Source organism: Hyla sarda, chromosome 1, assembly GCF_029499605.1.
Source record: "Hyla sarda isolate aHylSar1 chromosome 1, aHylSar1.hap1, whole genome shotgun sequence".
Lineage (NCBI taxonomy): Eukaryota > Metazoa > Chordata > Amphibia > Anura > Hylidae > Hyla > Hyla sarda.
In genome coordinates, this window is record NC_079189.1 from 204,982,739 (window position 1) to 205,008,811 (window position 26,073).

At 40.3% G+C, this 26,073-nt stretch overlaps 1 protein-coding gene across 2 annotated transcripts in view; it reads right to left on the reverse strand.

Annotated features, from left to right (window-relative positions):
- Positions 1-19,406, reverse strand: part of GRID2 (glutamate ionotropic receptor delta type subunit 2) — a 1,137,650-nt gene extending 1,118,244 nt beyond the window's left edge. Inside the window, exon 1 of one of the 2 annotated variants that reach the window (XR_008891518.1) lies at positions 18,464-19,406. Coding sequence is in view for 1 of the 2 variants with exons in the window: in XM_056567543.1 (XP_056423518.1) it covers positions 18,464-18,563 (100 nt within the window). In the remaining variant the exon portion in view is untranslated. The remainder of the gene's footprint in view (positions 1-18,463) is intronic. The other variant, XM_056567543.1, reaches the window with a different exon arrangement.
- Positions 19,407-26,073: the final 6,667 nt, after the last annotated feature.

Here is a 26,073-nt window from a genome sequence, read left to right on the forward strand (position 1 = left end):
TAACCCAGTGGTACACCACTCCCGGTTTCAGCCAGCCAAGACTCCACCACCTCAGCTGAAGGGAGCTGTGTGTCATACCCATCTTCTGTCTCTCCAGATGCTCCTGCTCCTCCTACTTTTAGTCAGCCATTCCTCCAGCAATCAGTTGGCTAAGCCATGTCCAAGAGTCAACAGTATGCACTCACTCATCCAACGGCACAGAAGCTGAATGTGCTCCTGTCCAAGTTGCTGGTGCTGCAGACCCTCCCTTTTCAAGTGAGGGAGTCTGCACCTTTCAGAGAACTGATGGCTTGTGAGTCTACAGTCGTTGATGAGTAGCTTTCTTCACCCGCATAGTGAAGCAACTCATCAGCAGAAGGTAGACCTGGAGCCGGACCTAAAGGTGATGGCATACCTTGACATGACCATGCCAACACACCTTGAGGATCCGCTGGACTTCTGGGCAGCCAAACTTGATTTGTAGCTGCAACTAGCTGAGTTTTCCCTGGAAAAGTTGTCCTGCTTGGCCAGTAGTGTGCCATCAGAGTGGGTGTTTAGTGCGACGGGGGCCATAGTAACCCCAGGGAGAACTCGTCTGTCCATGAATAATGTGGACAAACTGACCTTTGTGAAGATGAATCGTGCATGAATCAGCCAGGATTTCCACCCACCAATGCCTGATGCATCAGAGTAGATTGACCATAGGGCCACACCAACACTTCACAAATATGGATAGTGCAAAACATATTTAAGGTGCTGCTCCCCAGTTACTGACATTTTTCTGCATTAGACCACAAGTATTGAGAATATTCATTAGCTAAAACGTAACTTTTCTTAGGATAAAATATATGTACTGTGAGAAGGGGAAGGGCATTGTGGTTGATGGTCAGTATGTGTCACCAAGGCTCCCGGCCTTGGTGAAGTAAGAGACAATAATTGTTCAGTGTCTGTGCTGCGATGCAGACTGACACTGTTGCTGTAGTATACCTGGAAAGCCAATCCGGGACAGCACTTACTGGGAATGGTCAAGTGTTGGGTGGGGGGCCATTCCCCACAATCCAGGCTGCCTTTTGTTGGCCTTAAAGGCAAGATGCTCCACCAGCTGAGGGGGATTTGCATTTTGCACCTCACACTGCGAGAAAGCTGAGTTCTTAGATCTTCCTTGTGGAGTGCCCGCATGGCATGGACTCAGGTGTGAACAAACACCTAAGGAATGCCGGTTGACTTTTGCTACTTTTTCCTTTGATCTGCATTTAAGACTGTTTGCCAAGTGTGAATAAAACACTGAACTTTGATTTGAAAAGTCCTGTTTCCGTGCCTCTGTACTGAAACCGCATCTGTCATCACAGCACCCACATTTTTTTTATTGAACAAAAGGAAAAGTGTGCAAAATACACCATGTGCCACCTACACCACCAAGTATTGACGTGATTCAAAGACCTCTAAAAGGTGGAAGGGAACAACGTATGATCCATTGTAACCGGTGGGGGTAAGGCCCTAATCTCGCATTATTCATTCTCTTCTTGGAAAGTGTTACTCACCCTAAAAAGGGCGGCCGCACACAGGAACCTCTCCTTATTTCCACCTACAAACACTGCCATTTCACAGGGTTTTAAGGTGGAAATAGGGAGAGTTTCCTATGTGGGGCCACCCTTTTTAGGGTGAATAACACTTGCCAAGAAGGGAATTAATAATGCTAGAGTAGGGCCTTACAGGAGAAATTTTTCCCATGCGTTGTTCCCTTCCACCTTTTAGAGGTCTTTGCATCACATCAATATTTGGTGGGGTAGGTGGCACATGGTCTTTTTTGCACACTTTTCCTTTTGTTTGATTTAAAAAAAAATAATTTGGGTACACATATTTTATCCTAAGAATATTATTAAAAGTTAAGTTTTACGTAATGCATATCCTCAATACTTACTTGTGCACACTAACACTTTTACAAAAGAGACCATTTTCGTTTGCCTACCTGCTTCAGCTACTATTCTAATCCTGCCACCTGCCTAATTCCACACATCTGATGCCATGCCAGGACTCCTGATGCTGCTGATGCCACCTCCAGGCTGTCTCATACTGCCACCATATGTTCTCCTCATGCTGATGCCAGATCCATGCTGCCTCATTCTGCCACAATATGTTCTCCTCATGCTGCTGCTACCTCCAGGCTGTTTCATTCTACAACTTTATGGTCTCCTCATGCTTCCGCCACCTCCAGGCTTTGCCACTGTATCGCCATGTGGTCTCCTCATGCTGCTAGCACATTAAATTAAACTTTTTATGTTTATCTATTTGAAATATTCAATTTAAATGTTACAAAATATCTTTAATCTTTTCAATTGTGATGCCCTATGGTCTCGTAAGGCTGTTGCCAACTCCAGGCTGTGTCATTCAGCCACTATATGGTCTCTTCATGCAGCTGCCACCTCCACTCTGTGTCATTCAGCCACTATATGGTCCCCTCATGCTGCCAACACCTCCATGCTGTGTCATTCAGGCACTATATGGTCTCCTCATGCTGCTGCCACCTCCAGGTTTTGTCATTGTGCCGCTCTGCGACAGTGATTCTAATAGCGATGCCTCTAATCTGCATGTCATACTGAATAACAATATTGTTTCACTAACCCAGCACACACCCTATGCGTGTTACAGCAAGGCAAAGTGTTCTAAACCCTTACTGAGGCTCTCTGAAGGCCAGAAATAGCCATTTTTAATACAGATTTGCCACAAATAAATTCGAACCAAACCCAATTTTTTCGGAAAATTTGGCAAATCGGCCAAATGGAATTTTTTAAAAATTTGCTCATCTCTAATGTACATCAAGCTTAGTAGAGACCCACACAACAGCATTTAAGAAAAACTCCTTAATGTGAAAACCAGCTCCCTCTGTCTTGATTTTTCTTTTCATTACACCGAATAAGGGAAATAAAATTAATGGACATTTTGTGGCTGCCAAATATTGTAAACAGGATTTTGCTGATTCCTGCTCACTGCTACAGGGTATTTGGTCTATTTGTTAGTAACTTACACATAGTTGAAATTGTTTACTAAAATGAGACACATTGTAATGTTTTCTAGCTGTATAGGAACTCTGATGGGGGATGGGGCTCTTAACTTCAGAATAATGTACTTTATGCATGTTTCATTTCAAACACAGTGCATAAATCCATAATTATTGTGACCAACTGGTGGTGGCATCAATGCCTACAATGGTATTAAGCACAACCGGCAAAGACTCTGAAGGTGGACTTTCAATAAGATCCAGTGTACAGCAGGCCAGTGAGAATGTCCATTAAGCCTATCAATGATTTGTTTAAACAAACCCCTATGCTGCAGCATCAACTACAGATCAGATAAGGAATGGCTGGTTTGTCTAACAATCCTATGAGTAACTTTTATACATTTTCCTTTTAGTGGATATACCATTCATATTAACACCTTAAGGACTAAGCCCATTTGGACCTTAACCCCTTAACGAACATGGACGTAAATGTACGTCCTGGTTTGGCGGTACATTTACGTCCTGTGTATGACCGCGAGTATCGGAATGGTGCTTTGATCGCGCGGTTGTCTGCCATTAACCCCTCAGATGCCATAATCAATACAGATCACGACATCTGCGGCAGTGCGGTACTTTGAATGGATGATCGGATCGCCTGCAGCACTGCTGCGGTGATCCGATCATCCAGCATGGCGGTCCCCTCCAAGTCCCCCCACCTGGCTCCGGCCGTCTCCTGGGGTCTTCTGCTCTGATCTGAGATTGAGCAGACCAGAGCAGAAGATCACCAATAATACTGATCGCTGCCATGTCCCATGCATAGCACTGAACAGTATTAGCATTCAAATGATTGCTATAGATAGTCCCCTATGGGGACATAAAAAGTGTTAAAAAAAAGTTGCAAAATTTAAAAATAAAAAGTAAAATAAAGTGAAAAATCCCCTCCCCAAATAAAAATTAAAATTGTCAGTTTTTCCCATTTTTCCCCCAAATACGTAATTTATTTTTTTAGAAACATATTTGGTATTGCCGCATGCGTAAATGTCCAAACTATCAAAATATAATGTTAATGATCCCATACGGTGAATGGCGTAAACATAAAAAAATAAAAAAAGTCCAAAAATGCTGCTTTTTTTGTCACATTTTATTCCCAAAAAAATTATAAAAAATTATCTAAAAGTTTTATATATGCAAATGTGGTATCAATAAAAAGTACAGAGGATGGCACAAAAAATTAGCCATTAGTTTTTTTTTAAGCGGTACAAAAATATTAAAATATCTAGCCATGGGTATTATTTTAATTGTATTGACCCACAGAATAAAGAACACATGTCATTTTTACCATAAAGTGTACAGTGTGAAAACAAAACCCTCCAAACTGTGCAAAGTTGTGGTTTTCATTTAAATTCTTTCCCTAAAAAAAAATATTTTTTGTGTGCGCCGTACATTTTATGGTAAAATGAGAGGTTTCATTACAAAGTACAATTGGTCACACAAAAATCAAGCCCTTATATGGGTCTGTAGATGGAAATATAAAGAGTTATGGATTTATGCCATTAAAATGATACCATGATCGCATACTTTTCTATTATTGTGAAAAAAATCGCAAACTTTTTAACCAAATTAGTATGTTTAAAATCCTTCTATTTTGACAAAATATAACTTTTTATAACTCATTTTTCTGTATAAGCAGCGGTATTAGAGCTCATTTTTTGCGCCATGATCTGTAATTTTTATTGAGACCACATTTGTGTATATAAAACTTTTATAAATTTTTTTATTATTTTTTTCAAATAAAATGTGACAAAAAAAGCAGCACATTTTTTTTACGTTCACGCCGTTCACCGTACAGGATCAATAACATCATATTTTAATAGCTCGGACATTTCCACACGCAGTAATGCCAAATATGTGTATTAATTATCTTTTTTTTACACTTTATGGGGGTAAAATGGGAAAAAGGACATTTTACATTTTCATTGAAGGAGAGAATTTTTTTTTACTATTTTTTTTTAAACTTTTTTTAAACTTTTTTTACTTTAATTTTTACACTTTAATAGTCCCCATAGGGGATGATTTATAGCCATCCTTTGATTGCTAATACTGTTCAGTGCTATACATAGGGCATAGCACTGATCAGTGTTATTGGTCATCTTCTGCTCTGGTCTGCCCGATCTGAGACCAGAGCAGAAGACCCATGGAAGGTGTCAGAGGCAGGTGAGGGGACCCCAGCGCGCTGTTCTGGATGATCGGATCGCAGCGGCAGCGCGCCTGGCGATCCTATCATCCATATTTCTGAACTCCCACAGATGCCGTGATCTGTATTGATCACGGCATCTGAGGGATTAATGCAGACATCTGCGCGATTGCGGATTTCGGCCATATCCGGCGGGTCCAGCCACGCATGATCCGAGCATTGCTCCGATACTCGCAGTCATGTATAGGACGTAAATATAGATCCTCGTGCTCTAAGTACCGCAGCACCAGGATGTAAATTTACGTCCTTGGTCATTAAGTGGTTTAAAAAGTGTCTAACCTCTGTCGAAATCTGTCAGCTCTGTTTGCTTCTAGAGCTGCGTCATCCTGGAAAGCTATTAGGGCAATAAAGCAAACTGTAACTAGTGATATCGGAGAAAGTTGTTTTCCTTTTGGAGGAGAGTTACTTAGCATACTATGACTTATAAAGACACCTTTTTTGAACAGGGGTTCTCTGGTGTCCACACCCCTACCTGAAGCTACCATAAAGCAGATCTGTCAGCAAAAAAGCATGAGTGCAAAAAAACACAAGGCTTGATAGGGCTAGTGATCAGGATTTTGGGTATAGCTTATTCTTTTTTTTCTTCTTCATGGTTTCATGTATTTATTTTTTTTTTTTTTCCAGTTCCGGGTACAAGCATTTTTGTTATTGTGCAATTTAGGCTCAAAAGCCCTGTGGTTGTTCCCCAGCTCACCAAAAGCCCCAGTAAGGCCAGTATATGTCCTCTTTATCTAGTGGCTGGGGTAGATGGATGCACGTGAGCCAGTGAATTGTAGTAAAGAGGATATGGGCTGACATTACCTGGGATCTTGCCATGCTGGAGAATGCTCTCTGAGCCTCATTTGCCTAACAGTTGTATATTAGCACTGGATAAGACTACGGAGAAAAAAACAGTCTTCTTAGAGTCACGATGACTAGTTCCATCTATTTATGTATCTCATTTGCACCCATATTTTTCAGTGGACAGGTCCTCTTTCAGCTGACTGCATTTATACAAGAATTAATTCATCTAACCTACAATGCTCAAAAGGGCAGAGATTCTGTTTATTGTTCTTATTTTTTTTATTTTTAATCCCTGCTGTTTGTTTTTGCCATTACAATGGAAATGCATTTGTGCGTTGAACTGATACATTCTTGCCTTGACAAAACAAAAAGCCAATTAATTCCAGCTCTGAGGCATTTAGAGGTTGTGAACAAAATGAGGTTCATCTCATGGACTGGTTTCAGCTATTTCACTTTGTTTCCTGAAATCTGAAAAATTAAGATGTGTTCTTTGGGACATTGCAGTGTTTGCAGTTGTACTGAATATAAACATATTGGTATAGCTATAATGTAAGTTTTTTTTTTCTAAATCATATGCAGGAGATTTGTTCTCCTTTACAACTTTTTTACTCAAAGGGTGGACTGGATCTCAATAAAATATACAGGGCAAACTTTTTCTAAAGATATATTACAAAATGTTTATTCTCTTACTTGTGTCAATATCTAGGATTCTTTTGATTAAAAAAAAAAAAGAGAGAGAGAAAGAAAGAAAGAAAATGTACTTCTTAATGTGAGATGCACTGCTTACCATTCTGCTCATTCTAGGTGCTATCATTTTCTGACAAAGTTTTTTATTTTTATTTTTTTACACTAGCATGCTTAGGCTGCAAAAAAATAAAATAAATAAAAATAAAATAGCTTATACTTCTTTCTCAGTCCCCATAGCCTTGTAAAGTGCTTGCTGGGTCCCACTTCCTGGTGCTGGGGCCCAACAATATGTCAAATAATGGCGGGTCGCTGCTGTAACCAGAGTGGCAATGTGTTATGCTGACCCCAGCACCCAGTCTCTGGTGTACTTCACTTGCTGGCCTAATACGTCACATTGGCACTAAAATTAATTTCTTACACATAAATGTTGTTCATTGATTATTTCAAAAATTCCTCCCACAAATTGTATTCTAAAGTTTTTACTCTAAAGCTTTTTGTATCTCTGACCTTTGTATACCCCCCTTTCCATTATAGGCTCTCCACTGCTCATTCTAGGTTTGATGGCAAGTTATAGTCTACAGAAATGAGTTTGGGAAATGAAAAAAAAATGCAGTTTGGGTAATCATCAAATGGTAGCACTCACAACACGGTTAGATAGTGTAAAGTGCAAAAAACAGAAGCTTGCCTATGTCTTGCCTTTTGCTGATTCCTTAACTTATTAAATTGTAATTTTCCATTTAGTTGAAGTTTTAAGAAGGCGATGCAGAGCGGCTTTAAAGCCTAATCTAAACATGGCTTCTCTCTTCTCTATTCCCCGTCCTTGTCCTCACTTGATTGAAGTACATATTTGGGCTAAAATTGTATAGAAATCCCCCTATAGATTTCAAATGATTTTTTATTAGCTGCAATTTAGTATTGTCTATTTGAATGACATTACATTACAATTAGTGTTGAACACGAATATTTGAAATGCAAATTTTTTACGCCAATATCGGCACTTCGCAATTTCACGAATATATAGATGACTAATATTAGTTTTTTATGTGAATCTTTATGCGAATTTATGCGAATATTGGCACTTCCAGACTGGACACTGATCTATCCCTTCTTTTAGGTGAAATATATAATTGCGCATGCACACTATGCAAATTTCATTACGAATTTGGAAAATGGAAAAAAAACGACTGTAGCAAATATGCGAATTTCGCAAATATAGGATGAATAATCGTCCATATATTTGCAAAATATTGCGGGTATGAATATGGCCCCTGCCGCTCATCACTAATTGCAACCTGTGATAGCAAAATGACGCTTAGAGCATACTACAAGTATTCCCTAACAGTGACTTATACTGGATAGCTATGTGAACCTTTTTATTGCCCTAGACTGATGGTATAAAGCCATCAGCTCAGTGATCATTACCATAACGTACATGTACGTTGAGATGCGGAGATGTGGTAGTGCAGGAAGAGGTTAAAAAGACTGGTTTAATATGAGGGTGTGTGAGCTGGTTTGGATTTCTGCTTTGGGCTGGATGTCACTAATTGATGCACTGATGTCTTTTTACAACTCTGAAAAGCCTTTTATTACATTTAGTAATGATTCTCCAAAAGCAACCTTAACATGTACGCATACTTTGTAGATTTTTACATTTTTTTACAGTATATGAGATTAAAAATAAATTCTGTTCCAGAAACAATAACACTCTTTTTCATAGGCTCTCTGTTTCTGTCTAACATTTTAAAGATAATCTGAGAGCAGTTCACCCGAACTGAACCCAGTATACTAGGTTATGGTGCGGGTGAAGAGCTTTAAAATGAAGTATAATTTATATTTTTACATTTGGCGTTTCCATAGTTCTGCTAAATGTCTTTGCCATTGCGTCCCATTGCGTATTTGAGGCAGGGAGCCAGCTTGCGCATCTGCCCTGCCTCATCAATATTTTGCCCCAGAGTGATATTGATGAGGCAGGGGAGCTATGCAAGCTGGCTCTCCACCTCCAATGTGAGCTGGAGTACAATGGCAAGGACCTTGAAACATGCAATATTATGGAAATACGTAAAAGTGTTACCCTTTATTTTAAAGCTCTTCACATGCACTATAGCCCAGTATACTGGGTTTATTGTGAGTGAACAGCTGTCAGATTATCTTTAACTCATATTAATCCAGAGAATGGAGCTGGGCTACAATACCATACATAGCCCACAGGCAAGTGTGGGCCTCTTTTTTGAAGAAAGCATCAGAAGCTTTCTTATCTCGCAATAGGTCTTAAAACTTACTGAACTCTATGCAAAATTACTTCTGTGGGAGACATTCTTAAAAGTTGTTCTTGAGATTCTAACTATATGTCCATTACATAAACCATTCGCTGTGACTTTACCACTCAAATTGTATTTGTCTGCATACGTCACGTATAAGCGATGTAAGTACCAAATAAAAGACGGCAACAGCCTCCCTCATTACTTTTTTACTGTCTGAAAATTGTCTTATAGAAGTGTAGAAAAAATGACAGAAAATCAGTTGGTAAATAGCTTAGATTAAACATACTTGACAATGAGCCTTGCTAAACCAGCATAATTATGGAAATGATCAATTTTCAATGCAATGATAACTTCCACAATGCTGAATTATCCTCTAGAGAATCTAGCTTCTCCGAAGACTTTGTGTTAAAGTAATATCCAAAAATCTCATAGAAACCTCTTAACGATGTACACCTGAAAAATACTGTTGCATGAAATGTCAGGGGAGCCGCTATTATAGAACAATGTCATTAATTCTGTAGATGCCTATTGTTTGGGTTGTCAGAAGTTGACAAGACATCACTTAAGTTCTAAAAGAGTGCAAAGTGCTATCATCCAGTAATAATAGTTACTAATGACCCATTCATTATACAGTAAAATATATTTACCAAATATAGATTCAAATCCCCATGTCTATCCATTTGCATAATGAAGTAAGAATAAACCTGATGGCCGCAACATCTTACATAACTTTGCACAATTATGAGCAGAGTTGCTCTACAAGCGTTCATTATTTATAAAATTGTGTCGTTGTTGAACCAACATGGCATTTTCTTAACTCAAACACGATTCCAGAAGACAGAGTTACTGCTGACATCGTTTTTCATTTATTCTAGAATTACATACAAAGTCATAGCTCGACAATATTGCACTGAAACATATCAGTAGAAAAATCTGGGCTGAAATGTGTAACTTTCTCCTATTGTGAATCTGATTTTTACAATAAAATATTTTATTGTCTTCTTTATATGTCAACCCACACCTTCTCTATAAGCTGTAATAAGCTTGTGATTTGCTAATGCTCTATTCTTGCTTGTTCATAAATTGGTCCTTGTGTTCTTATTGTCCTTGTCTCAGCTGTTAATAAAACTTTTTCTCTCTTTGTAGCCCTGCCTTCACCCTCTTCTCTACCAAGTTCTAGCCATAATATATACATCCTTATCATACAAACAGCCACCTAACTTAAATGGGTGATCCAGGTTTAAAACAAACGGCCTCATACACATTAAATCATCAAATTAAACAATACTCACCTGTCCGATAACTGAAACTTTAGTTAGCATATAGCCTTTCTTTACAAAAAGCCTACATATAAGCTACAAACCAGTGGTCTCCGCCATCATGTGCTATACTCCTGGCATCATTGTTCTCATCACTTAGCATTAATGCCAAGAGTATGGTACATGATCGATGAGGTCGCTGGTTGCTGGCAATAGTCACATGTCAGTCACTTGTAAAGAAAGTCTGGTCACTGGGGCACCGGCCAGCGCTTGAATTAGGCATCACCATGTGAATGCCCACATAAGTATTGATTTGTTTGTTCTTTTGGGGCTCTTTTTACCAATCTGGATAACTCCTTTAAGAAATCTCCTAGTAGGTATAAGCCTCTCATCAAGATTACAGATTGGCACCTACCCACATCTTACCAGCAAGCAAAGTCCACATTCCCAATACATAATGGGACTACTAAAAGACTACTACTTTTCATGTGCATTCTCTATGGTGGCATGCGATAAACACAGTGAACCCAAACAGAAATGCAGAATGAATCTACACAGACACACAACAGGAAAAAAGCTGGACACCCTTGTGGGCAAACATTTATGAAGACCAGGACACCGTATGACAGATTTAATGGTCTGAATACTGAAAGGCAATTTTTAAAGTATCAGGGAGAGGAAATCCTAGTTTTTGACACAAAGAGTCAACCTGACACCTAGATATATGACCCATTACACGGACACACTTCACACCTTAATTTGTAAAAAGTTAATTTGTAATCTCGCCTGAGGAAGGGGCCTGTGTACTCAGAAAGCTGGCAATTTTTAATTTTTTTTATTATCCAATAAAGGTATCCCTCCTAAAATACTTTTATGAATCGTTAGGGCTGGTTCACATATTTCCAACCTTCCAATGTATTTCCTTCAATGAAGTATAAAAATGTCAGAGGGAAATTAATGACAAAATATATCTCTTACATTTACTATGGGGCCAGTTTTTTTCTCTTGTGGCTTTAATTCTGATGCCAGTTGTGCATTGAACATTCGGCTATGGACATCAGTTCAGAACAGGCAAAATATGACTGGGCAGACACAACCAGACTTAGTCCTATATAGACCTATCATATCCAATAAATATATTCCTCAGGAAAGCAGCACTACTCCAAAGGGATGTAACAGGGTTTGTTATAAGCAGGTCAGGTTCCAGATGCTGGATAGTAGTCAAATGAACCACAACATTACAGTATTTTATTCATTAAGCTGTGAAATTTCAGCTACCAGGACTCTTTTTCAAGTAAAATTTCCCTAACCAACTTGGTGGTAACTTTTTTTTCTCACAAGGGGGTATTTATGTTAGGCTCAGAGGGGCCTTACCCTTGTGAGATTTACATCCACAATGCCTCATATTTATACCCTTTAAGACACATTTTCCCAGCTGGCTATGCATGTTAAACAGATCATTATAGATATAAAGGGAAGTGGCGGAATGGATCCAGATAACTGTAGAAAGGCAATGCCGGCACTCCCCAATTGGTGGGTGCTGACATTGTCTTGCTAAAAACATTTCATTTTTTACTGTATGCAATTAAAATATTTAAATAACAAAGAGCTCCACAGGCTAAACAGGCCTTCTTTAACGTTATGGCTGATCATTGTATAACTGTTATGCATTAACTGAGTAAAACTAGTAAGCTAACCTAAATCTAACCTAAATATATGTTCTGTCTCCGCTTCTTTGATTATTTGTTTTGTTTTGTTTTGACAAACAATGTCACTATGACAACACTATTAAAATATGGACATCAGTATGAATCCCTAAAAGAGTTATACTAGTCACTGCAAATACATTAAATAAACAGTCACCCTAAGTGCCAAATAAGTATGGGGAGGAAGTCACTTAAAGGGGTATTCCAGGAAAAAAAACTTTTTTTTATATATCAACTGGTTCCAGAAAGTTAAACAGATTTGTAAATTACTTCTATTAAAAAAAATCTTAATCCTTTCAGTACTTGTGAGCTTCTAAAGTTAAGGTTGTTCTTTTCTGTCTAAGTAATCTTTGATGACACGTGTCTCGGGAAACACCCAGTTTAGAAGCAAATTCCCATAGCAAACCTCTTCTAAACTGGGCGGTTTCCGAGACACGTGTCATCAGAGATTACTTAGACAGAAAAGAACAATCTAAACTTCAGAAGCTCATAAGTAATGAAAGGATTAAGATTTTTTAATAGAAGTAATTTAAAAATCTGTTTAACTTTCTGGAGCAAGTTGATATATATATAAAAAAAGTTTTTTCCTGGATAACCCCTTTAATGAGATGGATTAAATAGCATGCCGATCAGGTAAGTATACTACTTTTTAATTTTCTTTGAAGCCGGAGCAATATATGAAAAACCCCTCCCTGTTTAGAAAACTTCATGACTTTATGTAAAAACTTGTTTAGTTATTCATATGTTCCAAACTATCAAAGAGATGAATTTTTGCAGAATGTGACAGTTGAAGAGATTGTTTATATATATTCACAACAAAACATTTAGGGGAGATTCATGAAACCTATGTGCAAAGAAAAAGTCGACCAGTTGCCCATAGCAACCAATCAGATCACTTCCTTAATTTTTTAAAAGGCCTCTAAAAAACTAAAGAAGCAATCTGATTGGTTGCTATGGCCAACTGGTCAACTTTTCCTCTGCATTAGTTTTAATGAATCTCCCCATTAGAGCTGCACAATATACCTGATGGTTTCTGATCATACTAAAGCTAAGTTCACACCAGGCTTTTCGTCTCTGAAACATGGATATGTCAGGAAAATGTCAAAAAAACATACCAAAATATCCATGCTCAGGCTCAATTCATGTCAATGCCTGTGCCTGTCATTTTTCCAATGTATTTTTTGTCTTTTACTAAAAAAAAATTCTAAGTCCGAGCTAAAACTTTTAAATGCTCTGGAAATGATCCAAACATAGTCACTGGATGACTATACTTAGGCCACTGAAATGAAAGGAACCCAAGCCTGTTGGAGCAGGGACATGTCGACATGTCATTTTTACATTTTCCCGATGTATCCATGCCTCAGAGACACAAATCCTGGTGCGAGGCCTAAATTGCACAAATCTCTACAATGTTACAAAACAATAGAAGACCCCCAGCTCTCCCACTTGGCACCACATACGGACAGCTGTAGGGCAACACCGCAGTCAGAATCCTTAAAAAAAAAAAAAAGAATTTCCAGTGCATATCTGCAGGTAAAAACTCAATGTGAAGCCTTTATTTTGTAAAAGTCATCTTACACAGCATACAGTAGTAGCATGGTGTTGCAGAACTTTTCTCATCAGGGCAACATACTCCACAAATCTTTGAAGGTTCAGGTCGTGCCTGAATTTACTTTTGGCTTTTGCATGTTCTCCAATCCGAATTTGGGAGGCTGCCTTTTTTCACAGCTTTTTCACTGCATTACACCAGTTACTTGTCTTGTTTTGCCTCCATGTGTCCTCTTGAAAACTAAGTCACTATCTTTCACGGAATCTGCTTCCAATCACCCACACCTGAGAGTGTGCAAATGTACACACTGCCCAACTCTCTGTGCAACAGGAGTATGGTTGGTTCCAGATCATGGGATAGTGTCAGTCTAAGTCCTTATTAGCACAAGGGTATGAGCTATTTAAAGAGAAACTGACATACTTGGTTATAGTGCGGGTAAACAGCTTTAAAAAAAAGGAGGTTAATTGCATTAATAGATGTAGTACTTGAAAAATGTGGTCACTTTATTCTTTTATTCCTATAGCGCTGCTGTGTGCAATGGAGGCAGGGCTTGCCGGCTCCCCTGCCTCCTCTATATTCCCTGCCCCCTCTATATTCCCTGCCCTGCTAGCCCTGTAATGAATATGCAACTTTCTTCCCTCTCAGATCATTAGGACATGAGAGCCTGCCCCTGGGGGTAAACGTAGCAGAAGCACCGGCACTCTGTTTAGAGATCAAAGCTCTCACCAATTTGCATATTCATCACAGGGGGCGGGCCGTTCAGGGAATATAGAGGCAACAGGGGAGCTCGGCAGGCCCGATCCCTGCCTCTATTACGCACAGCAGCCCAATAGGAATAAAAGAATAAAGGGACATAACTCTTTAAGTACTACACCTGTAAGTAACCCCTCCTTTTAAAGCTGTTTACCTGCAATAAAATCAAGCATATTGGGTTTAGTGCGGGTGAACGGCCTGTCAAGGACATGGTGGGATGAGACATCAGCTCTGAGGTCGGTTTAAGTAGCTTAGTTTACAGGCTAAGATAAAGCTGGGTATAGGAAGGATTGTACAATATGTAATCCTGGGAATAATTGTAATGAGTGAATAGACAGAAATTGTCAGCTCTGTAACCTTTAATATTGCTTGGATAGTTCAGTCCTGTAATGGATGGACTTAACAAGATTGTCTGAAGGGCTTGCTTCAGGAATGACTGTTAGGGATAGGGCTTGGTCTAGACAGTAATCCTCTCCTGGGGAATTTGTGGAGCTATGGTTGACCAGCCTAGAGTTTATGTTGTTTTGTTTAAATCACTGTTATGGTTGTATTGTAAAACATTCAGTGTTCCTTACCACAGGGAATGACCAGCAGCCATCAAATGTAATAGTGTTACATACTGTACTCATTGTAAATACCAAGCTTACTGTACCTTGTAATGTGAACTGTCATCTTTAAACATGTTGTGCCACTGTCATGAGAAGAAAACAAAGTAAAGTCAGTGGACCACCTCTCAAAGTCTTTCCCTTTTTGCCACATTTTGAAAGGGTTTGTCTCTAATGAAACAACTAATTTTTAAGGGAATCTGTCAGCTCTATATGTTGCATGGATCTGTTTTTCCTTTAAATATTGAGAAATGTGTATTTAAGAATTCCTTAATAATCAATATTTGATTGCCTTGAGAGTGCATAGAACATAGAACAATTGGGGGGGATAACTGATTTTACTTGTCTGTCACACAACCGCTTGTCTCTGGCTCATTGTGACCAAATTACTGCTATGACAAATTATATGTATTACCTATGAAGTCATAACCCAGTTCCTATAATTCATTTGGGAAAGCCTGTAAATGGCAAAGCCTATCTGGAATCACAAATTGCCTCTCTTTCCATTGGAAAGTATCAGACCTCTGAGATTAGTGCTGTATGTATTAGTAATATGCTATATCTATATAAAAATGCTGCAAATGAAAATTAATTCCAATGCTATTAAATCTCAATTTAATTAAATATATAGGCAATTACCAGTTGCATATGAACAAAGAACAGAGAACCTATATATATATATATATATATATATATATATATATATATAATTTTATTTTTTTAAGTAGGTAATATCATAACGTATCTTAGTCTTTATAGCATTTGTGCTTTATAAATCAGAGTACTTTTTTTTTCTAAAATGGCCTCATAAAGTACAAAACCATTTCCATTCCACTCACGACTTCTCTTCTCTCCATACAGCATGCAGATCATTAGGAAACTACAAAGCAATCAAGTAATGTGAGTCTGATGAAATTACTCTATCAATGTATTGGGCTTCTCCCCCCCCCCCCCCATACACCCACCCACCCCTCACATACACAACAATAAGGAATAGGTCTGATGTCACAATAACCTTTCTCATGACAAATGTGTATTTTAATATAGACCTGACATGGTTTCTGTACATATTTTATTAATGTAAGGAACCTACAGCAACTGATATTGTATTAAACCTTTAACTAAGCCATTATATATATATATATATATATATATATATATATATATATATATATATATATATATGATTATTATGCACATCTAATAAACCCAAGAGGTTCAAGACTCTTGATGTTCTGCCATTGATATTCGATTGATCTTACCTATCAGTTTCCTGGTAGTGATCTATTGACCACTTAAAAAGAAAAAAAAAAAAATCATCCTTAAGTCTATTATTGCAAGTCCTTAAAAATAGCTATTTCAACATAATAAATAACGCAGCTCTAAGTGCGAGTTTTTCAGAGGCACATGTGCTCCTTTGTACATCATTAAAATACAAATCAATGACTTGCAAATACTTTCCATGTGCTGTGTACCCTTCCCTTGGTTTAATTACAAATCTGTTAATCCGATTAAAGTTCTAAGGCTGAAAAGCTTTGATAAAATCTTAGCATATTTTTATTGCCTTCCATATGTATGATCTAAAATTTTAAGTGAATCACACATTTTTTGAGTTTTTACTACTTTTGTGATGATACATTGACAGCCTTCTAATTATAAATGATTATACGCTATGTGCAACAATTATCAATTCACTGGTTTCATGGCAACATAAAGTACTCCATAAAAAGAGCTAATCCCCTTGTCAAATGCAATAATTGTGATTCAAGTTAAATTAATTGTCTGGGAAGTAGCTTCATTGTTTCACTATGGAGCCATCCTTGTGTGGTCACATGGAAAGATGCAGATACTAGAAATAATATCCTGATAACTGCATTTAAATTTCAAATCCTGGCTAAGAAAATATGGAAGAAGAGCAATATATCTTATAGGCATGTACAGTATACCGACCTCTCACATTCATATGTGTAGAATAAGCTCTTCCAAAACACATTACAAGTTATTGATATACTACAACGGCCTCATACCGACTTTGCCTGCTCTATCTATCTAATGTTTATTTCTCTTTTACAGTCATATGATTCAATATACAGCATAAGGCAGATTAATCCGTCCCTTGGCACTTTTTTAGCAGGTGATATTTGACCCCGAGCCATGGTCAGTAACATTTCCAACTACCTACTCTAAGATTGCTATGCTGCAGTCGACCCATCGGAGCATTTGTAGAGGCCATAAAACGACTTATAGAAGCAATTGTCAAAACAGAAGACATTATTAAGTGCCGTATTATGCTCATGAAGATTTGTCTTTTATTCCCCTTGAATAGACTAAAGTTTCTACATTATTGAAGGTTATATAACTAATTCATCCATTGGCAAAGGAAACTGTAATTGCCAACAACCTAGATCTGAAAGCTGTATGCCTTAAATTGTAACTATACACTCAAAGATCTGTGTCTGGGATAACATTTTGGCTAGACACTGATGCCTGATTTTCCTCTACTAAGTTTCCTTAAGAAGGAGTTACATGATCTGATTTGAGGCTGAGCGCATAATGCTTATGTTCTTGCTGTAGTGATCTCCTCCTGCCCACTCCCTTTCTAAGGGGCCCTGCGTGTTCAGATTATAGATTGCCAGCCTGTGCTGGTGGTGAAAAGAAATCAGTGCAGTTTATTTCCAATACTGCTATATATCTTCCTCTTCTACCACACATGCCACTTACATAATGGCAGCCTCCTAATGCCAGTACCATAGACACGAAACACATTGTTCTATATATGTGATACATTGTAGGCATGTATCGCAAATGGTTGTATACCATGCAGCGAGGTAAAGATGTGAATGAGAAAAAGCAGGGACGTATGCAACAAAATTGCTAATATGTTCAACTAGACATATTCATTCCCAGAAATGCTGCCTTCATTGCATCCTTGCTGCCAATAGGTGGGGCCCACAAGCTTTTGGCCACTCACCGGTTCCTCTAAGAGGAAATCCACACACATCTCCTGCTTCACAATTTTTTTCTCTCTTTTTCTGTCTGCAAGGGTTTGTGTCCCACAAAGGCTGATCACTGCAGCCCAGGCACATGAATGCAGCCTTTTGTAAGCATCCCTCAGCCTTACTGTGGCTTAGAACACTGGGTCTCCAGGCAGCATGGGATGATGTGAGCAGCACTAGATCCCACAGTACATCTCACTCAATCACACCTGTCACAGAGACAACTCTTCAAACACAGGCTGACAGTCAGTTGAGTAATTCGGAACATGTCGCAGAATATTGATGTGTCTATGCTTTAACACATATAGATATGATGGTAGGAGAACTAGCAGAAGGTAGAACCTTTGTAAAATGGCAATCATAACTGCAATGCAAAAACACCTGTATGATCAGCTGATTATTCCATTGCTAATACCCATGTAGATATTTATGGTGATTGTACATGTTATGAATGCAACAGGATGCAACATTTGTAGTATAGTGCCACAAAGAAAGAATAGCATTTGGAATATTGCAAATATATATACATATTTTTATATATTTATATATCCATAACCTCTACCAGTACATTTTCATTCAAAGTTACTGCAAGACATTCCAGCCGAGGAATATAAATGATAGAAGAATTCTTACCAATGTGGATGATTGAGTCTGATCTGGAGTCTGCTCTTGTTCTGTCCCAGGATAAAGCCCAGAAGACGGACAGACAGATCATAGCATGCAAAATGTCCATCTTCTCAATGACTGTTGACCACAAATCAGATCTTCATAGAGAGGAGCAGGAGCAGCGTGGATAGTTAGACAGATCTCACAAGAGTTTAATTCCAGTGTTTCTATGAGGTTAAAGATGGAGGCATTGGGGTTAGAAACCAGGGAAATACAAACAAGCAAAAGTCTCAGTGGAATATGAATAATTTCCTTGGAGCATCCAAACAATATATTTGATCCTATTTGACTAAAATACCCATTAAGCATCCAGAGCTGTGCATCAAAATGATCTCACATGCAGCAGTGAAAATCCTCCATCTAGCCGCATATACTAGAGCAGACAAACTGCAGAAAATGACAATAATCCTTCAGGATCCTAGTGCAGATGTAGCTCACAGAAAACCTTTTAGATTATCGGGGACAAAGAACATACAGGCTTGCTGGCTGTATGCTGCCTTTTCTGCATGCATCCTCTCCTATTGAGCAATGGGTGACAAATGTGCCTGGGAATACATTAGCATCCAGCTGCAAAAGTAAGGAGCTGCTCTGTGAATTCTGAGCTTCCCGTTGGATATACACTAGGATATAGAGGGAATCCTGCTAGCATCCAGATGAAGTCAGAGCTTTATCCTCAAACAGGTTGAGCGTGCAGTTTAAGATGCCTTGGTATGAGAGAGAGCTGTCTGGTGGGAAGCAGTGCTGGATAACAGAACGCTCCCTGTTCCCAGCTCCAGTAGCAGACAGGCAGCCAGCACGTTGCCTAGAAATGAATCATCTAGGAGAAGCAGGGAAATACAGAGAGGAGATAAGAGTACCATCAAAGCCAGGGAGAGAGGCAGAAACTGAGAGCCAGAGAGGCATCTAGCTCCTCCTTCATGTCCCTATCTGCAATACAAGGGGAAAAAGACACAGCTCCCAAGTTCTTACTTGGCCTTTGGAGACAGAAGGGAATAAGGGTTATGTATCAAGCAGAACTGATCCACAATGTGTAAATATATTGTACACACACAAATACACTCCGGATCGCAGCTCCAAGCTCCTCAGTGCCACACGTCTCCTTGTAAAATAATATTCTGCTGCTGCCCAGGGCATAGAAAATGTAAATCAATGTCTCAGTAACTGACTAAGGCAACTGAATGGGTTGATTCTCTGGAATTTCAAACAGATGTGGAATATTATACAGCTGTCTAGAAATAGGGAAAGGGGGTACAATAAAATAGCCCCTTATGTTTACGTCAATAAAGCTGATACAATATCCCACATGTGATCTAACTTTTGAATTATCTGATAGAATTCTATACTTGAATGTTGATCCAGAATCTTGGGGACTGCGGCTGCAGGGGGCAGTGTTTGTTTACATACGCACGTCCATATAATTGGCGATATGGACACAATTTGTGCATTAACCTGATGTAGCAGTCTGTTTGATGTGTTTACACGTGGCACATCGGTTGCAGACATTTCTGTAAGTGAAAATCACTTCTGAATGTCTGCATGGGGATCTCTCTGCAGCGTGAGCATGGGTTCATACAAACCATTTAGAAATAGAGGATAATAGCAGAAACACCTGTGAACACACTCTACTCTTGCACAATTTGTATACACAAACAGATCCCTTATTTTCCCTTTCAGCCATAGTTCAAACTTGAAATCAATTTAGGGTCTCTATCAGGAAAAGTTGACCAGTTGCTAAAGCAACCGATCAGATTGCTTCTTTCATTTTTCAGAGGCCTTTAGAAGAAAAAAAAAAAAAAAAAAAGCAATCTGATTGGTTGCTATGGGCAACTGGTAAACATTATCTCTGCACTGGTTTTGATACATCTCAACAGTTTTTTTCAAGGTTTTTAAAACCTTGCCAACAATTGGCATGTATAAATGGTGCTGGCAGAAGGCACTTATTGCAACCTGAGATTTGTACAGTGGAACTTTAAAGGGTCCTTGGGGAAAATGTTATCAACACCTGCCCATAGAAAAAGTTGCTGAGTTGCCCATAGCAACCAATCAGGTCGCTTCTTTCATTTTTGAAAAGGCCTCTAAAAATAAAAGAAGCAATCTGAATGGTAGCTATGAGCAACAGAGTAACTTTTATTCTGGACAGGTTGTGATAAATCTCCCTCATTGTGTCTAGAGCAAGTATTTTTTAACATAAAACTATATACATTTTTTTTAACTTTTAAATAGTTAAAGGAAATCTGTTATCAGTTTCATATACATTAACCTGTCGGTACAAACAGGTAGTGAAGAGGACACAGATCCCAATCCGTGCTCCGGTTCTCCCACTATTTTCTTTGATATCTTACATTCCGGGGCCGACTTTGAATATGGGTGGAGCTTTGTGACGTCACTGCTGCTGTTTGCTAGCAGCGGGACCGAGCAGAGAAGCAGGATCGGTGATGTCACGAAATCCCTGGATTGATGTTCTGTCCCTATAAATTCAGCATCCATTAGTCTCACTGCTCTTACAGTAAAGAACCCCTATCTCCACTTCTCCACTGGTGTAGAATTTTTCTTTCCTTCAGACAGCCATTGTCAGGATAGGTCACAATGGGCAACAAACCCCATTGATTATAATGGGGTCTGGTGTTTTAGAGGAGTATAGTGGGAGAAAAAGATGGTGCGTGCACTAACTTTTTTCCCGCTATACACCCGTCCTTTTACAATGGCCGGTGTACTGCCGGGACATAACGGCAGTGTGAAAGTAGCCTTACTCTAGTTGCTCATCTTTCAACTCTTTCCAGCCTTAATTAATTTTTTCTATACTAGTGCCCAGTACTACACTCAATATTCCATGTGTGGTCTGACTAGAGATTTGTATAGTGGTAGAAAAGGGTGAGAATAGAGGTGTTGTTTTTTTTTCAAGTTTTCCATTTTTTAACCATAAAACAAAACAGAAATGATCCAAGTTTGGTATCATTGGAATTATACTGACCCATAAAATAAATTTAGCATGTCAGCTTTACCAAAAAATTACTGGAAAAGTTTGGGTCTTCACCAGTCTGTTAGTTAACATTTTACACTAACATGCTGGTGTTGCCCCATGCTTTTTATTTTCACAATAGTTAAAAGGAAAAAACGACCCCCAGAATTTGTAATGCAATTTCTCCTGAGTACAGATATACCCCATATGCGGGCATAAAATCCTCTGTGGATGCACAACAAGGCTCAGGAGTGAGAGTGCACTATGTGCATTTGAGACCAAAATTGGTGATTTGCACAGGAGTGGCTGATTGTATAGTGGTTCTGACAAAAAATTACATATCCATGTGTGACCCCATTTTGGAAACAACACCCCTCACGAAATGTAACAAGGGGTATAGTGAGCCTTAACACCCCACAGGTGTTTGACAAATTTTCATTAAAGTTGGATGGGAAAATGAAAAAAAAAATGCTAATTACCCTAAATTTTTCCTTTTGACAAGGGAAAATAGGAAAACAAGCCCCCCAAAATTTGTAACCCCATTTCTTCTGAGTAATGGGCAAACTACAATGCTCAAAAGAGAAGGAGCGCCATTGGGCTTTTGGAGAGAACATTTGTCTGGAATTGAAGGCCACGTGTGTTTACAAAGCCTCCATGGTGCCAGAACAATGCACCCCCCCTACATGTGACCCCGTTTTGGAAACTACACCCCTCAGGAAATGTAATAATGGGTACAGTGAGCATTTATGCCCCACAGGTGTCTGACAGATTTTTTAAACAGTGGTCCGTGAAAAGGAAAATTTTTCATTTGGACAGCCCACTGTTCCAAAGTTCTGTCAAATGACAGTGGGCTGTAAATGCTGACTGTACCCCTTATTAAATTCTTTGAGGGATGTAGTTTACAAAATGGGGTAACATGTGGGGGGTCCACTCTTCTGGCACCATGGGGGGCTTTGTACATGCACATGGCCCCCGACTTCCATTTCAAACAAATTATCTCTCCAAAAGCTCAATGGCGCTCCATCTCTTTTGAGCATTGTAGTGCGCCAGCAGAGCACTTGACATCCACACATGGGGTATTTCCATACTCAGAAGAAATAGGGTTACACATTTTGGGGGGCACTTTCCCCTATTACCCCTTGAAACAATTTAACATTTTTTTTTGGGGGGGAAAGCATTTTAGTAAAAAAAAAAAAATTAATTCATTTACACATCAGACTTTAATGAAAAGTTGTCAAACATCTGTGCGGTGTTTAAGCTCACTGTACCCCTTGTTACTTGTCTTGAGGGGTGTAGTTTCCAAAATAGTATGCCATGTGTTTTTTTTTTTTTCTTTTTTATTATGTTAAGGCACCATAGGGTTATGGCACCATAGGGTGACATGTCCCCCAAAAACCATTTCAGCAAAATTCACTCACCAAAAATGCCATTGTCGCTCCTTCCCTTCTGAGCCCTCTAGTGAACCCACAGAGCACTTTACATTCGAATATGAGGTATTTACTTACTCGAGAGAAATTGGGTTACAATATTTGGGAGGCTTTTTCTCCTATTACCCCTTGTAAATATTCAAAAACTGGGTCTACAAAAACATGCAATTGTTAAGAAATGAAGATTTTAAATTTTATCCTTCACTTTGCTGCTATTCCTGTGAGACACCTAAATAGTTGTCACGAACCGGCAGGAAGGTAGTGGATCCTCTGGACCAGAGAGGCGATGGCACGGGTTGTACTGGAAGACCGGTTCTAAGCAGTTACTGGTCTTCACCAGAGCCCGCCGCAAAGCGGGATGGATTTGCTGCAGCGGTAACTACCAGGTCGTATCCCCCAGTAACAACTCGACCTCTCTGGCAGCTGATATAGCGTGGTACACAGGCAGCAGGCAAGAGCATAGTCGGACGTAGAGGTCAGGGCAGGCGGCAAGGGTTCACAAGCGAGTATTCAGTAGCAATGGGTTCGGCAACTGGCAAGGCAACTAACACAGGAGGGAATGCTTTCTCAGAGGCACAAGGCACAAAGATCTGGCAAGGGCAGGAAGGGGGAGGCAGTTTATATATGCAAGACACAGTAGTAGGTGAGGAGACAACGCACCAATTAGCGGTGCGCTGGCCCTTTAAATTTACTGAAGACGGCGCACGCGCTCCCTAGAGAGTGGGGCCGCACGCGCCGGGATGCAGGAGAGTATGGAGCCACACACCGGGGAACAGGTGAGCCGAACAGGGATGCGGGGCGTGAGCGGGGACCAGCCGCCATGCCAGCCGCGTCTCTGACACTGTGCGACTGACCGAGAGATGCCGGGACCCCGGGACAGAGGGCTGAAGCAGCGGGCACTCCGGACCGGAGTGCTCGCTGTAACAGTACCTCCCCCTTAGGTCTCCCCCTCTTTTTGGCACCAAGAAAGTTGAGGATGAGACTGCGGTCCAAGATGTTATTTTCAGGCTCCCAAGACCTCTCTTCAGGACCGCAGCCCTCCCAGTCGACCCAAAAAAAATATTTTCCCTCGAACGACCTTGGTAGCTAGGATTTCTTTGACTAAAAAAATATCTGAGGTACCAGAGACAGGGGTGGGAGAAAGAAGTTTAGGAGAGAAGCGATTAAAGATAGCAGGTTTGAGAAGGGAGACATGGAAAGAGTTATGAATTCTGAGGGATTGAGGAAGATGGAGCTGGTAGGACACCGGATTACTGCGGCTCTTGACTCTGAAGTGACCCAAGTAACGAGGACCCAGCTTGTAGCTTGGTACCTTAAATATGATGTACTTCGAGGAGAGCCACACCTTGTCACCGGGACTGAATTCCGGAGGAGCTCTACGACTTTTGTCGGCCTGGAACTTCCTACAGGCCGAGGTCTTGAGGAGGGCTGAGTGGGTCTCTCGCCAAATAGAGTCCAGAAGGAGGTCCTCTACAGCCGGTACAGAAGAGGGGCGGAGGTCCGAGGTAGAGGAGGCAGAGGATGATGACCATAAACCACAAAAAATGGAGACTTATTGGTGGCGGAAGATTGCCTGAAATTATATGAGAACTCTACCCAAGGGAGTAAGTCCGACCAATCATCTTGGCGGGAGGACACAAAATGACGTAGGTAATCTTCCAGAATCTGGTTCGCCCGTTCTACTTGGCCATTGGACTGAGGGTGATACGAGGAAGAAAAGTCCAGCTTGACTCCGAGTTTACCACAGAGAGCCCTCCAAAACCTAGAAACGAACTGCACTCCACTGTCAGAGACGATGTGTCTGGGAAGACCGTGGAGGCGGCAGATGTGTAGGAAAAACTGTTTGGCCAACTGAGGCGCGGACGGGAGACCAGGCAGGGACACAAAGTGAGCCGTCTTCGAAAATCGGTCCACCACAACCCAAATGACTGTCATACCATGTGAGGAGGGAAGATCAGCGATAAAGTCCATGGTGATGTGCGACCAAGGGGTCTCCGGAACAGGAAGGGGCAGACCCGCAGGTTTCTGACGAGGAGTCTTGTCACGGGCGCAGATCGCACAGGACTGGACGAATTCTGTGACGTCTCTCTCCAGCGAGGGCCACCAATATCTTTGAGAAATTAATTGAAGAGACTTCTTAATCCCAGGATGACCAGCAAAGAGGGAAGCGTGACCCCACTTGAGAACTTGTAACCGCTGACGAGGTGGAACATAGGTCTTACCCGGAGGAAGAAGCCGCAAGTCCACAGGTGCAACCGAGATGAGACATTCTGGTGGGATAATGTGTTGGGGAGTGGGTACGTCGCCCACCACATCTGAAGAGCGAGAAAGGGCATCTGCCCTGATGTTCTTGGCAGCGGGGCGGAAGTGAATCTGGAAATTGAAGCGGGCGAAGAGGATGGACCAATGGGCTTGGCGGGGATTTAGTCTCTAAGCAGACTGAAGGTAGACTAGGTTCTTATGGTCTGAGAAAATGGTCACAGGGTGAGGAGCACCCTCGAGTAGATGTCTCCACTCCTCCAAAGCTAATTTAATAGCCAACAGTTCTCTGTCCCCAATAGTGTAATTATTCTCGGCGGAAGAAAAGATTTTAGAGAAGAAGCCACAAGTTATGGTCTTGCCTCTGGATGACTTCTGAGTTAAAACAGCTCCAGCTCCCACCGAGGATGCATCCACTTCAAGATAGAATGGCTTGGAAGAATCTGGCTGGGAAAGAACAGGTGTAGAAGCAAAGGCGGCTTTCATGGACTGGAAGGCCTCTTCAGTGTGAGGAGGCCAGGTCTTGGGATTAGCACCCTTTGTAGTCAAAGCCACAAAAGGAGCCACCAGGGTGGAATAATGAGGAATAAATTGTCTGTAGTAATTGGCAAAACCCAGGAACCTCTGTATGGCTCGGAGACCAGAGGGGCGTGGCCAGTCCAGAACCGCAGAAAGCTTGGCAGGATCCATTTGAAGTCCTTGGGCAGAGATGATATACCCCAGGAAGGGTAAGGAGGAACGCTCAAACAGACATTTCTCAATCTTGGCGTAGAGGCGGTTGCTTCTGAGATGGGTGAGAACTAGTCGGACATGGACTCGATGTTGATCCAAATTAGAGGAAAAAAATAAAGATATCATCCAGGTATACTACTACACAAGTGGAAAGAAGGTCCCGGAAGATGTCGTTAACGAACTGCTGGAAGACTGCAGGT